Source organism: Stigmatopora argus, chromosome 19 (assembly GCF_051989625.1).
Source record: "Stigmatopora argus isolate UIUO_Sarg chromosome 19, RoL_Sarg_1.0, whole genome shotgun sequence".
In the NCBI taxonomy this organism is placed as follows: Eukaryota; Metazoa; Chordata; class Actinopteri; order Syngnathiformes; family Syngnathidae; genus Stigmatopora; species Stigmatopora argus.
In genome coordinates, this window is record NC_135405.1 from 1,628,415 (window position 1) to 1,643,531 (window position 15,117).

Here is a 15,117-nt window from a genome sequence, read left to right on the forward strand (position 1 = left end):
AGGAAATGCAACAGCTGAGCTTACCCACGTATTGATTGTGGGTAATTAAGTTTTATTCTCAGAAAGAGTGCCATTGCCTATCAGCGTTGTGTGCATGGGTATACTTCCTTACCCAGAAAGCCCTCTTTTTGCCCGCGCATGCGCGTTGTGCGTTTCCTGGTCGAAACTCGTCTGAATAAATCGTTTGGTGCTCGTAGATATTGTTATACACGAAAGAGATGCGGCAAAAAAAGACAGTGCGCTACAATAATAAACAGCCTATCATGTCATGACCACCTGGCTTGGTCGCATCTCGAAATTTTGATCGAATCGCAGGCGAATTATTCGATCGAAATTTTCGTCGTACCACGAGCATGCTGTATCACGAGCATGCTGTATCACGAGGTACCACTGTATACTACTTCTCGTTAGCAAGTGGCCGTGCTTTATCCTATTGTGAGGACATTTGCCCAAAAATATCCATGTTGAACTATTGTAAGTCATTTAGTGCATTGGTGCTCAACACGCCGATCGTGATCTACCAGTTGATCGCGAGATATTGGATGGCATGAAAATAGATATAACGAACTGATATAAAGAGTTCGGCGTTTTCTCCTCGCTGTTATTTCGGCATTCACAAATCATTCCAAATCGTCACAAAACTCGTGCGACGCTGCCTGCCCGAACTACTATGTTTGCCACCCGTTAGCAAAGCTGTTAAATTGTGTTCGAACCATAGCTTCAGTCCATTTTTCAAGCGTTCCTACCCGCATTCTGTTGTCATTCACGTCAGGCATTTCCTCTGTATAGCTCTAAGATGCTGTTTCTTTGAGTATTGGGTGTGTTTTTGAGGGTTAAAAGCGCTGCGAGTACACGAAAGTCAAATTCCTTGCCACTCCTCTGGGATGTTTTGAATGGATTTAGGGGTCAACGTCCGCTGGGTTGATCGCAAAAAGTAGCGTGCCGGCAAGAAATAAAACCAGTCACTCAAGCGGTCAGGGCCATACAAAAATTGAATTTAGTGCAGAGACTAGGCGCACCGACCGATTGGGCGCATCGAGCATTTTAGAGAACATTTAAGACTTAAGTGCGCCCAAAGGTGTGAAAATACGGTACTTAGCATCTTAGTCCAAGATTGTTGCAAATATTTGACATTTTTTTTGCTGTAAGCCGCAGCCTGAAAATGTACTTGACATTTTTTAATTTTACAACTTCTCGCGTATAAGCCGCCCTCTGATTCCCAATTTTCACCTCCATATTCATGGTATTAATAGGGATTACAAAGTGTTGCTTTGAAGGTAAAATCTCTACGCGAGAAATTGTAAAATTCTAAAAATTCAAGGCAACTTTCTGGGTGCGGCTTATATGCGCAGGCGGCTTATATGCGAGTAAATACGGTAGTGGTTATGATGTTTAATAGTACTACAATTAGATGGATTTTGCAGAGGGGAGAGAGGGACAGAGAGAGAGAGACTATGCAAGGCAATGCGCTCGTAACATAACAAACACATTTAAATGAACTTGGATTACATTGCAGACATACAAAAATAAATGTAATCTAACCTTACACTAAACTTAATTATAATTTTGTTTTACATATTTATACCTTTCTTCTGGCTTTGTTTGCCCCGCCTCCACCCTGCTTCCAGCTGCAGCTAAGAGGAACCTATCGAGGGTTGTTTGGTTTTGTCTTCCCTTCAAAGTATTCCGAAAATGATGCACACAAATGTCCTCACAATAAGATAACGAACGACCACTTGCCAACGAGAAGTAGTATACTGCTCTCGTATTAGCGAGCGAGCTCCACCATTCTGCACTGACTAACGGGTAAAAAAAAGCAACGCTCCGCCCAGTGCTCGGAGAGACAATTTACGAGTTGCAGGAAGACAGCGATCTTATGAGTATATCAAAATTTGTCTCGTATCTCAAGATAAATATTTGCTTGAAATATTACTCTTATCTCAAATTGCTCGTATGTCGGGGCACTCGTATGTCGAGGTATTACTGTAAGGTATTTTCCATAAACTTATAGCAAATAAACTTTGTCACTCAGTGCAATAAATTGAGCTATTTGAGTTGTGATTTGTAGGACTTACTTTTTTCACTTCAAGAATTGTTTCAATAGTGTCAAAACTGCCTGTATATCGATAAATTTTTGTAATATACTTATGGATTATTTTGTTACCTTAACTCATTAACTGCCATAGCAAAAGATGTAACAAAACTAAATCTTTTAACGGATTCCAATCCTCTGAAAAAGATGTTTGGGCCCAATTTCCGATAAATTCCAATCCGATTTCTGATGTCTGTGAAAGACACTCTCGCACCTCAACATTAAAACAATGGAATGCACTGCATCCACAAAAGGTTAACGCCGAAGAGGCGAGGTATAAAATTATATTAATATGTATACCTGCTGAGTTTTGTCAGTGGCCCGGACAAAAAAGGTAGATTACAGGAGCTTCGCTCCTTGAAATGTACATTTTGAGCAATGAAAATTTGAGCAACCCTTATTTAGTGCATTTACCTGGGGAAGTATGTCCAACTGAGAGATGTTTCGTCTTCCAAGAGGAAAACTCATTAACATTTCTCATCACCTCTTCTCTAAAATACTGTAGGCTCTGAATGACGGCAGGATAAAAGTGTCTGTTGCTGAGCGATGAGGTTGGCATGAAAAGCTGCCCAATATCACATAGCTGAGATGTCACAGTTTTCAGTTGTTCAAAAGCTGAAGAACATGTAACAAGATTTTTCCTGTGAAAAAAAATGAGTCAGTGAGTCATAATATTGGTGTGACTGCCATTTATGACCATCCAAAAATTGTATTTTACCTAGTCAGAAGTAGTTTCTCTGAGCACTTCTGTGCTATTGGTTGAAACTCAGTCTTAAAATTCTGCATCTCCTTCACCATTCCATCCACAAGCTGGTTGAGTTGTCTCCAAGTGGCATCTCCTTTATGTATTTTGCAAATTGCGGGCTGATGTTTAAGTGCCAATGGGGACGTGCATTTCAGAGGATGCTGCCAGGAGTCAACTTTACCCTCCTTTTGTGGCACTTGTGGGCAACACTGTAACAGCCAGGACAACTGCTGCAGGAGGATGGAACACTGAGCAATGAGCCCCTGTATTTTGTTAACCCAGCTGTACATAGCTTCCTGAGGTAGGAGTGTGCAGTCTGTGTTTTCTCCTTGACTTTGGAGTTTATCCTTGATATCTTGGATTGTGCTTGTTACCCTCCTTATGAGAAAACATGAAAACACTCAACTGTTATTTATTACATAGTTTTGTCCTTTGTCTTAAGTTCTTTACAACAACAGATCTATACGCAGTATATATTACTGGAAATGCTGCATCAATTTAGCCATCGATCCCAACACAAGGAATGACATTCACTTTCGTTTAATCTTAATTAATGCAATGCAAAGACTTGAACCTATGAAGGATATGCATGAAACTAACCTGAACCGGACAAACTGCTCAGTCAACTTTGTCAGTCGCTGCCTCTGTTTGAGTAGGAGGTGGAAGAGATGAGATGAAAAACCTCTGCATCGTTCAATAGTTCCCAGACTCAAGTCCTACAGCAGGGGGAGAAAAACATTATGTCCAAACTAGGGGTGTACATTGCCTAATACAATGCAATACAATTCGTATCATGATTCACAGGTCACGGTTCGATTCGATCCCGATTAATCCCTATAGTACAGGGGTCTCAAACTCAATTTACCTGGGGGTCGCTGGAGGCAGAATTCTGGGTGAGGCTGGGCCGCATCAGGATTTCCACAAGAAAAGCGCTGATAAATCATTCAATGTTCTCAAATATCTTTATTTTTTACAAAAAATAATGAATTAAATAACTACCATATTTTCACGACTATAAGGCGCACATAAAATTCTATTTTTTTCTCCAAAATAGACAGGGTGTCTTAAAATAGACAGGGTGTCTTATAATGCAGAGCGCCGTGTGAGCTCCGAGCTCCGGAGCCTGACTGAGCACTTCTTGCCGACACGCTTCTTATATAGAGAGAAGGCGGACGTGGGTGGAGTCAGACGCTAAAGGCGGACGTTGGTGGGGAAAGGCTTGCGGAGGGGGTGTGTGGGAGAAGACGCTAAACCCACGCCCCTACAAGGTTCCTATATATACTAGTGTGGGCATGCATGTGCTCAATTGCAAAACGAAGAATGAATAATACTACAAAGAGGCACGCTTACGAAGCTCAATTCAAGCTTCAAACCATCGATTATGCAGTGGAGCATGGGAACAGAGCAGCGGCGAGGGAATTCAACAGAAACAAATCTATGGTTCGCAAATGGAGAAAGCAGGAGAAGGAGCTTCGCCAAGTCAATAAGAGGAAGCTGAGTTTCCGTGGGAACAAGGCAAGGTGGCCCGGCTTGGAAGATCAACTGGAGCGGTGGATTCTTGGTCTAAGAGCAGCTGGGAGAAACGTCTCCACAGTCACCATTCGACTGAGGGCAAAAGCGCTCGAGGAATTATTGAAAATTGAACATTTCCAAGGAGGACCCTCGTGGTGCTTTAGTTTTATGAAACGGTACCATCTGGCGATTAGAGTGAGGACAACCGTGGCGCAGCAACTTCCGGCGGACTACATTGAAAAGCTAGCCGTTTTCCGCACCTACTGCACCAGGAGGATTGCCGAAAAACGTATACAGCCAAACCACATAACGAACATGGACGAGGTACCGCTGACTTTCAACATCCCGATGAATCACACTGTCGAGAAGAAGGGGACCAGCACGGTGGCGATACGAACAACGGGGCATGAGAAGTCGGCTTTTACTGTCGTTCTCGCTTGCCATGCTAATGGAAAGAAGCTACCACCAATGTTGATATTTAAGCGAAAGACGCTGCCGAAAGAGAAGTTTCCAGCCGGCGTCATCGTGAAGGCGAATCCAAAGGGCTGGATGGACGACGAGAAAATGAGAGAATGGCTACGTGAGGTGTATGTCAAGTAACTGGATGGCTTTTTTCACGGCTCGCCGTCACTTTTGATTTACGACTCCATGCGTGCTCATCTCACATCAACGGTGAAAAACCCAGTCATGAAAATGAACTCGGAGCTTGCCGTCATTCCCGGAGGCTTGACCAAAGAACTACAACCGCTGGACATCGGCATCAACTGGGCTTTCAAAGCAAAGTTACGAGAGGCATGGGAGCAGTGGATGATAGCTGCCGAACACAGCTTCACGAAGAGTGGCAGGCAGTGCCGGTCTTCTTACGCTACAATTTGCGAATGGAATGTGGCCGCCTGGGCGAACGTGTCTGCTTGCACGGTTGTTCGAACTTTTGCCAAAGCCGGCATCATTTCTAAGGAGCAACATGGCAATGACGGTGACACTGAGAACGAAGAGAGGGGACCCAGCATTTTGGAAGACTCATCTGGGCATGTGAGGACTTTGATGGATTTGTGGGTGATGAGGACGTGAGTAAGTTGTAAAATGGCTAAATAAAGTACAACCGAACTCAGTTTTGCTTCCGTTGCCTTTTAAAAAACATGTTTTTAGCGTGTGGGTGTAGCGTGCATTTGGTGCATGTAGCACAAAATTAGTGTGTTTGCCGTCATCCTGGGTCTATTGACAAAAGAACTATATATCCCAGCAGTCACTGCGCCACTGACACTGCGGCTAAAAATATGATGCGCTGTATAGTCGTGAAAATACGGTAAATTAAAAAATAAATATCTGATTTAACAGTTCTTTACCCTTTAACTTTATGTACATGAATGGAACATTAAACATGAACTGTTCTGAACATGACTTCTCTTGCCTACTTTTTGCTGCCAGACATCTGGCAGCGCTTCTTCTCACATAGCCGAGCCACATTTGGCTTGAGGTAGGAAGCATTGGAGACCCTGAGTAGGGCTTGAAAATGCTGATCAGTAAGTCTGGACTTGTACTTGGACTTAACGAAGTTCAAGTTGGAGCAGAACTTTTCACACAAATATGTGCTCCCAAAAACACACAAGGTCCGCTTGAACATTCTGGAAAGGGTCAACTCTCTCAAAAATTGTCCAAGCTCGTCTGCTTCTCCACTCACCTTCCTGAACTTGGCTTTGAGTACAGAGTTGCACTGCAGGTCAATGAGCTCCATTTGAAGCTCAGGAGGGGCATCTTGCACATCAAAAGAGAAGGGGTCCGCAAAAATTTGAAATGTGGCTCTGTGTGTCTATAAGTCTGCAAACCTCTGATCAAATTCCTCCTGTAGCTTCAAAATGGCCTCAACATACTTCTCACCACTGAATGGTGTGCCTGCATCCACGAGTGCCTTGCATGCTGGGAAATGGCAAAGGTTTGTCTGAGAGAGCTGGGCATTCCACAACACAAGTTTTGTGCAGAATGCTCTCATGTTGTCACTGACAAGTTGCCCCTGACCTTGTAGCTTCTTGTTCAGAACATAAGCTCATGTGTGATATGTACAAGAAAAGCTAAGTCCATGAGCCATTTTGGGTCAATTAGCATAGGAACAGCCACCCCGCCCTTCTCCATGAAGTCCTTTACTTCTGCTCTCAACTCGAAAAATGTCTTCAATACATTTCCCCTGCTGAGCCAACATACCTCAGTGAAGTAGAGCACATCCCCATATTCTGACTCCATTTCCTCACGGAAACTTCTGTGCTTTAAGCCCCTGGATCTGATTTGGATGATGCATTTCACAACGACAGACATTGACAAACATCAGGCATCTGCTGCAAAGGGACTGCTGATGGATAATGCAATGCAGAGCTATGGCCTCCTCCACACCCTCCTCTTCCAGTTTTTTTAACAAGTGCTACCAACCCATTCTTCCTCCCTGTCATTGATGGGGCTCCATCAGTTGTTATTCCAACAAAGCTCTTCCATGGCAAACCAGCATTCTCAATGGCATCACACAGCTGGTGAAATTGTTCCTAGCAGTGGTCTGGCCATGCATTGGAATTACTGTGAGCAACTCCTCCTTTGATTCAAAACTGTCATCAACACCCCGGACATATAGTTGTGGTCAAAAGTTTACATACACTTGTGAAGAACATAATGTCATGGCTCTCTTGAGTTTCCAGTTATTTCTACAACTCTGATTTTTCACTGATAGAGTAATTGGAACAGATACTTCTTTGTCACAAAAAACATTCATGAAGTTTTTTTATGACTTTATTATGGGTTAACAGAAAAAGTGATCAAATCTGCTGAGTCAAAAATATACATACAGCAACACGAATTAGCAATTTTGGTGACTTAGAAAGTTGTGTCAGTGAAATGAGCTTCATAGCTTGGCTTCTTAACTTCTTGTCAGTTATTATGAGTGACTACAGCTGGTGACTTCTCTGAGGCCATTTAAATAGGGCTCATTGGATGCAAACGCCCACAAACAAATGGGAAAGTCAAAGGAGCTCAGCATGGATCTGAAAACGCGAATCCTTGACTTGAACATGTGGGAAAGTCACTTGGAGCCATTTCAGAGCAGCTGCAGGCCCCAAGAGCAACAATGCAAACAATTGTTTGTAAGTATAAAGTGCATGGCACTGTTTTGTCACGCCACAATCAGGAAGAAAACGCAAGCTATCACCTGCTGCTGAAAGAAAATTGGTCAGGAGGGTGAAGATTCAACCAAAAATCACCAAAAAGCAGATCTGCCAAGAATTAGAAGCTGCTGGAACACAGGTGTCAGTGTCCACAGTCAAGCGTGTTTTGCATCTCCATGGACTGAGAGGCTTCCGTGCAAGAAGGAAGCCCTTGCTCCAAAAGCGGCATTAAGGCTCGACTGAAGTTTGCTGCTGATCACATGGACAAAGATAATATGGACACATATTTTTTCCATCAATGAGTATGCTTTCTAGCAGAGTCTAATGCAAAAAAGAAGACTAAAGCAGCACTGGACGTAGTATCTCAGTTCTGTCACCAGCGGGTTCCATATTTTAGCTCACAGGTTAGCGAAGAGCCAGATGCACCCATCGAAAGAGCCACATGTGTCTCCCGAGCCATAGGTTCCCTACCCCTGGGTTAGAGGATTGATGTCCATGACTACCATTGTAGTTTCCTGGCCAACAGCAAAGTGAGATTAAAACTGTTTTATGTGCATTTTTTGGTTCATTTTACAAAGGACAATGGGTTGTGGCTTTGCTAAATCTAATCTATTGAATTGAGTAAAGTACTCCCCTCCCAACTTTCGGTCATAGTGTTTCAAAATGGGGAAAAGGCAATTTTTGAATAATGTACACCACCTTTAAACAACTGTTTTCTTACTTTTGTTGCATGTTGGAATGCTGTCTGCAAAGCATTTATCCTCGCCCATGAACGGTAGAAGTAATGTTGGCATCCATCCCATGCGTTGATCAAACCTGACATCCACCTAGAACATTTAACAATGAAGTGCATGCAGTCTTTGACAAAGCGTAAGAGTCGGCGGGTTTTAAAAGCACACAACTGTATACCTTTAGCTGAGGGGTTCCCACTTGGCAGACGGATACCCCGATGCCACTTGCACTATAGTATTAAAATGTTTGTGTATAAGCGCATACAATGGACTTACCGAATTTACTCGCATATAAGCCGCTTTTGTCAGACAAAAAATGAGCGAATCGAGGTTACGGCTTATATGCGCATAAAGACACGACGTGCAAAAAAACTGCAAGTTGACGGCGTCGTGACACGATGATGTCACGACAAAATGGCGCCGTTGCGTCATGACGCAAGCGAATACTAAACAGATAAAACACTAAACAAAACTTATTTTGACGTTTATGAATGAAATTCAAGAAAAAAAAACGTACGTATCTTGAATAAAGAACTGCTCGCTGGGGCACAGCCATTTTACTTAGGTCCCGGGCAGCCATCTTAGCTAGGGTGGTGCCGTCTAAACCTAGTTAAACGTGATCTGACTGGCCAGACGCGAGTAGCCTTGATTTTGAAAAAAAAAAACAAAATTGCACTGATTTTTTTCCGTTGTATTTCTTGTTCGAAAGTGACGACTATTTGAGTAATATGAACCATCTAAAGAATTAAGATATCTTGACATCAGAAGAAATAGGGCTGTCACAACATCTTAAACTTCAGGTAAGAAAATTGTAATTTCTGTAATTAAAAAGCATCAGGTTCTCATCAAAACACATTTCTTTTTTCAAATTGAATAATTCGATATTTTGCATTTACAAAGACAGAAATATTAACTTCCTAATGATATTGACCCTGATAATGTGCTTTTGATTCATACAGTATCTCAGAAATACCACTTGGGATGATTTTTCTTAAGATTTTCCCTTCAAAGTAACACATTTGTACTCCCTATTAAACCATGAATATGGAGGTGAAAATTGGGAATCAGGGGGGCGGCTTGTACGCGAGAAAATTCACAAATTTCAGGCAATTTTCAGGGTGCAGCTTATACACGCGGGCGGCTTATATGCGAATAAATAGGGTAATGCCTGTTTAAAGAATGGAGGTGAATTATTTGGACCAACTGAATAAAGTGTGTAATTTTATGATGTAAAATTTGGATATACAGTGGGGCAAATAAGTAAATAGTCAACCACCAATTGTGCAAGTTCCCCTACTTGAAAAGATTAGAGAGGCCTGTAATTGTCCACATGGGTAAACCTCAACCATGAGAGACAGAATGTGGGGAAAAAAACAGAAAATCACATTGTTTGATTTTTTAAGAATTTATTTCCAAATTAGAGTGGAAAATAAGTATTCGGTCACCTATAAACCAGCAAGAGTTCTGGCTCTCAAAGAGGTCTAAATTCTAATGAGGTCTCCACTCGTTACCTGTATTAATAGCATCTGTTTTAACTCAATATCGTTATAAAAGACAACTGTCCACAACCTCAGTTTCTCACACTCCAAACTCCACCACGACCAAGACCAAAAAGATCAAAGAGCTGTCGAAGGACACCAGAGACAAAATTGTAGACCTGCACCAGGCTGGGAAGACTGAATCTGCAATAGATAAAACGCTTGGTGTAAAGAAATCAACTGTCGGAGCAATTATTAGAAAATGGAAGACATACAAGATATATAATCATAAGACATATAATCTCCCTCTATCTGCGGCTCCATGCAACTTCTAACTAAGTCTAACGAGGTCTCCACTCGTTACCTGTATTAATAGCATCTGTTTTAACTCATCGGTATAAAAGACAACTGTCCACAACCTCAGTCTCTCACACTCCAAACTACGACCAAGACCAAAAAGATCAAAGAGCTGTCGAAAGACACCAGAGACAAAATTGTAGACCTACGGCTCCATGCAAGATCTCACTCCGTGGCGTCAAAATGATAACAAGAACGGTGAGCAAAAGTCCTAGAACCAAACGGGGGAGGACCTATTGAATGACCTACAGACAGCTGGGACCACAGTAACAAAGGCTACTATCAGTAACACAATGCACCCCCAGGGACTGAAATCAAAATAGAACTTTTTGGTAGAAACACAGGTTCTGTGTTTGGAGGAGAAAGAGTACTGAATTGCATCCGAAGAACACCATACCCACTGTGAAGCATGGGGGTGGAAACATCATGCTTTGGGACTGTTTTGCTGCAAAGGGACCAGGACTACTGATCTGTGTAAAGGAAAGAATGAATGGGGCCATGTATCGAGAAATTTAGAGTGAAAATCTCCTTCCATCAGCAAGGACATTGAAGATGAGACGTGGCTGGGTCTTTCAGCATGGGAAACTTTCAGCCATGGAAACAAAGGAGTGGCTTCGGAAAAAGCATTTCAAGGTCCTGGTGTGGCCTAGCCAGTCTCCAGTTCACAACCCCATAGAACATCTCAGGAGGGAGTTCAAAGTCCGTGTTGCCCAACGACAGCCCCAAAACATCACTGCTCTAGAGGAGATCGGTATGGAGGAATGGGCCAAAATAACAGCAACAGTGTGTGAAAAGCTTGTGAAGAGTTACAGAAAACGTTTGGCCTCCGTTACTGCCAACAAAGGGTATAAAGTATTGAGATGAACTTCTGGTATGGTACACGGTCGATTGGTCGCCGGTCTTTTGGTCACCCGGAAGGTAAGTGATTATTACCATTTAAATCGTTGCTCAAATTCCCTAAATACAAACTGCGAATTACTATTTAGTCATACTTGATGCCCTAGTAATGATTAGGCTAAAGACAAGCTCCAAATTTCCCGGACTTTTATTGTTTTTTTGTTGGAGAACTTGTTAAGAGCCTGACTGACGTAGCTTTTTAAAGGGACAACGCATGTACATACAAACTAATACACACACGTCGGCTCAGTGAAACTGCTCATGGCCATTGTTGGCTTTTATTGATGCGTAGACCGTGTTGTTTTACCTTGTTTTGTCGCCAGTCTTTTGGTCGTCGGTCTTTTGGTCGCCGGTCTTTTGGTCGCCGGTCTTTTGGTCGCCAGTTGTCGCGGTTGGGGCGACCGAAAGACCGGCGACCAAAAGACGGCGACCAAAAGACCGGCAACCAATCGACCGCACACGGAGATGAACTTCTGGTATTGACCAAAGACTTATTTTCCACCATGATTGGCAAATACATTCTTAAAAAATCAAACAATGTGATTTTCAGTTTTTTTCCCCACATACTGTCTCTCAATGTTGAGGTTTACCCATGTTGACAATTACAGGCCTCTCTGATCTTTTCAAGTAGGAGAACTTGCACAATTGGTGGTTCACTAAATACTTATTTGCCCCACTATATGCACAAAATAAATGAATACAGTATTGGGGAATATTTTTCAGCAAAATATAATATAACAACTGTACCATTTTTTTAATCCATGTTTTCAATTGAATGAAAAAAACTTTGTTTTGTTAATTGTCTGCACCCTTTGAGCTAACTAGTGCCCTTGGAACACAGAATAAGGTACAAATCGGGAGATGTAGTATTGATTATGTTGGATGTTTTGTTCATGAAAATATAATGTATTTTTTCATTAAACATTGACCCCCGTTTTAAACTCAGTGTTCCTTGTGTAATTTCCAAGGGATCGCTACAATTAAACAAACAACCTCAACCCTTGGCTTACAAAGTCTCAGCAGACTCGCAGTCCACTATGGTAGAAAGAGCGGTGGCCAAATCCAATGGCTGTAAGAACAGGGTTCTTTCTTGGTCAGCAGCCTTGTTCAATATCAACCCTTTACGATATGAAAGACCTGAGACACAAATTCAGATGAGTTCATACTGCTAAATTTTCCTCAATAGGATTAAAGTTTAACTAACCTGTTTCGGCGAGTATTTTGAAGAGGGAAGACAGACCTCTCTGTTTTTGCTGTAAAATGTGTTTCACCTGAGAAATCTGTTTCTCTTTTTCTACTGAAATGTTGATGGTCAGGTCCTGCAAGTTTTTTAGATTGTGAAGGATCTCACCTAAGAGGAATAAGAAACACACACACACACGCACCCAGACACAGACACTATCAACAGAGTATTGTTTACCAAGTGAAAGATTTAGCTCAGTCTTAATTTATACAAATTGTACTTCATTACTGTCATTTGAAATAATAGTGTCCTGAATCTAGTCAATTTCTCAGCCTTTTTTCCCCTTTTTCATTTACCGTCTTGACCCAAATATGAGATGTTTTTACATTGAAATAAGACTGAAAAAGTGTCGGTCACCTTAAAATCGGGGTGTAGACATTGTACCCATTCACAACACTAGATAGCCGGCCGGTACTCGGTCGTTTGGTCGCCGGTCTTTTGGTCGCCCGGAAGGTTATTGATAAATACCATTTAAATCGTTGCTCAAATTCCCTAAATACAAACTGCAAATTATTATTTAGTCATACTTAATGCCCTATTAATTATTAGGCTAAAGAAAAGCTCCAAATTTCCCGTACTTTTATTGTGCTTTGTTGGAGAACTTGTTAAGACCCTGACTGACGTCCCTTCCTAAGGGGACAACTCATGTACGTACAAACTCTTATTATACACTCACACGTCCGCTCAGTGAAACTGCTCAGGGCCATTGTTGGCTTTTATTGATGCGTAGACCGTGTTGTTTTACCTTGTTTTGTCGCCGGTCTTTTGGTCGCCCGTTGTTTGGGTCCGGCGACCAAAAGACGGCGACCAAAAGACCGGCGACCTAAAGACCGGCGACCAAAAGACCGGCGACCAAAAGACCGGCGACGAAACGACCGCACACGAGATAGCCCAAAAGACCTTTAAAGCGACTTCTGAACACTTTAATGGTTTATTGAATGCCTTTAATTTTATTAAACAAGTAAAATTAGATTTAAAGCTTCACCATGAAGTTCACACATAAATAATCAATTAATAAGTAACACAAATAAGTAGTCAACAGAATAAGCAGTCAACATAAATAAGTAGTCAAATTAGATAAGTAGTCAACATGAATAAGCGGTCACAGAAATAAGTAGTCAGGTACAAAAAGTGATGAAGAAATTAGTTTAGATTGGGTCCTCCTAGGTACAGGACTCGAGTTGATGCAGTTATTGCAATTTTGTTGTTTTATCATATTAGATTGGTGAATTTACATTTCATGAGCCAGAAGCCATTCCTTTACCAACGTGATTGCACTTTAGTTTACATATTTAAATGTTAAGATATTAAGATGTGATACCGTTTTTGCATGATTCCAATGAAGGAAAATAACATGCTTTTTCTCTCAAATATATATATATATATATATATATATATATATATATATATATATATAGATAGATAGATATTTAGATGAACTGTCATTATTTTGGGTCTAAAAATTTAATTTGTTATTCAAAACGTCTTTTTCAAACTGGAGTCTTGAAAATGAGGGAGTGGTCTTATATTCGGGCCAATACGGTAAATGCTGATAGGCCAACAAATGAATTCCTCATTTGTTTTGTTTTGTGTTTATAAGACATTACTTTGATTTCTCTGTCTGGAGTTTATGAGGTCTTCCCTGGTTTACCAGTATCTTTGGCATTTAATAGCCTTCCAGACTTAAACAACCATCTTATGCAACATTGCGTGAAAATATATCATCTCCAAGATGATTGATAATGCTTGTTTGAAATGACATCTCTAGTGGTGGAAGTCATGATTCAGGACCGTCAACTTTCTGTAGCAGCTACTTAGGGTATGAATAATCAATCATTTTAACTGCAGAAAAATTACCTTATCAATCATAGGTTAATGATAGTTTTAGTAGGGCTTACAGTGATACCTTGAGATACGAGGTTAATGCGTTCCGGGACTGAGCACGTATGTCGATTTACACGTATCTCAAATCAACGTTTCCCATAGAAATGAACTAAATACAAATTAATTTGTTACCACCGTGCGAAAAAACAGGTTATTACAATGGAAAAACATTTCAATTGGTTGTAATTCAATATCTACTAAATGAGTAACACATAAGTAGTGGTTATATTTAATAATAAAATAAAAATAACGGGGGAGTTCACGGATGGGAGAGAGAGTCACTTGACGGATGTGTTGGTGAAGTAATATAAACTTTATTTTTAACTTACCATATTTACTCGCATATATATAAGCTGCCCACGCATATAAGCCGCACCCTGAAAATATGCTTGAAATTTTTGAATTTTGAAATTTCTTGCGTATAAGCCGCCCCCGATTCCCAATTTTCACCTCCATATTCATGGTTTTAATAGGGAGTACAAATGTGTTACTTTGAAGGGAAAATCTTAAGAAAAATCATCACACGTGGTATTTCCGAGATACTGTATGAATCAAAAGCACATTTTTAGGGTCAATATCAAAAGCAAGTTAATATGCCTGTCTTTGTAAATGCAAAATATCAAATTATCCAATTTGAAAAAAGAAAGAAGTCCATCTTGATGAGAACCTGATGCTTTCTAATTACAGAAATTACGATTTTCTTACCACAAGTTTAAGATGTTGTGGCAGCCATATTGCTTCTAATGTCAAAATATCTTAATTCTTTCGATGGTTCATATTACTCCAATAGTTGTCATTTTCGAACAAGAAATAAAAAGAAAACAAATCAAGGTGGAATTTTGTTTTATTTCAAAATCAAGGCTACTCGCATCTAGCGAAAAAAAAAAACTAGATGGCAGCGCCCCGACCTCACTAAGAGGGCCACGATCCGACCTCGCTAACATGGTTGCGCCCCGACCTCGCTAACTTTGCTGCGCCCCGACCTCGCTAAGATGGCCATGCCCCGAGCGAGCAGTGACGGGAACGTTTCGTGTT

The 15,117-nt window shown here is 41.2% G+C and overlaps 1 protein-coding gene across 4 annotated transcripts in view; it reads right to left on the bottom strand.

Annotated features, from left to right (window-relative positions):
• mdn1 (midasin AAA ATPase 1) overlaps window positions 1-15,117 on the bottom strand; it is a 305,960-nt gene that overhangs the window by 44,329 nt on the left and 246,514 nt on the right. For all 4 annotated transcript variants that reach the window (XM_077586594.1, XM_077586596.1, XM_077586595.1 and 1 more), the window contains 6 exons: window positions 12,160-12,306; window positions 11,966-12,092; window positions 8,214-8,319; window positions 3,438-3,553; window positions 2,811-3,215; window positions 2,507-2,733 (listed from right to left, as the gene is read on the bottom strand). In XM_077586594.1, coding sequence (XP_077442720.1) covers window positions 2,507-2,733; window positions 2,811-3,215; window positions 3,438-3,553; window positions 8,214-8,319; window positions 11,966-12,092; window positions 12,160-12,306 — 1,128 coding nt within the window. The remainder of the gene's footprint in view (window positions 1-2,506; window positions 2,734-2,810; window positions 3,216-3,437; window positions 3,554-8,213; window positions 8,320-11,965; window positions 12,093-12,159; window positions 12,307-15,117) is intronic.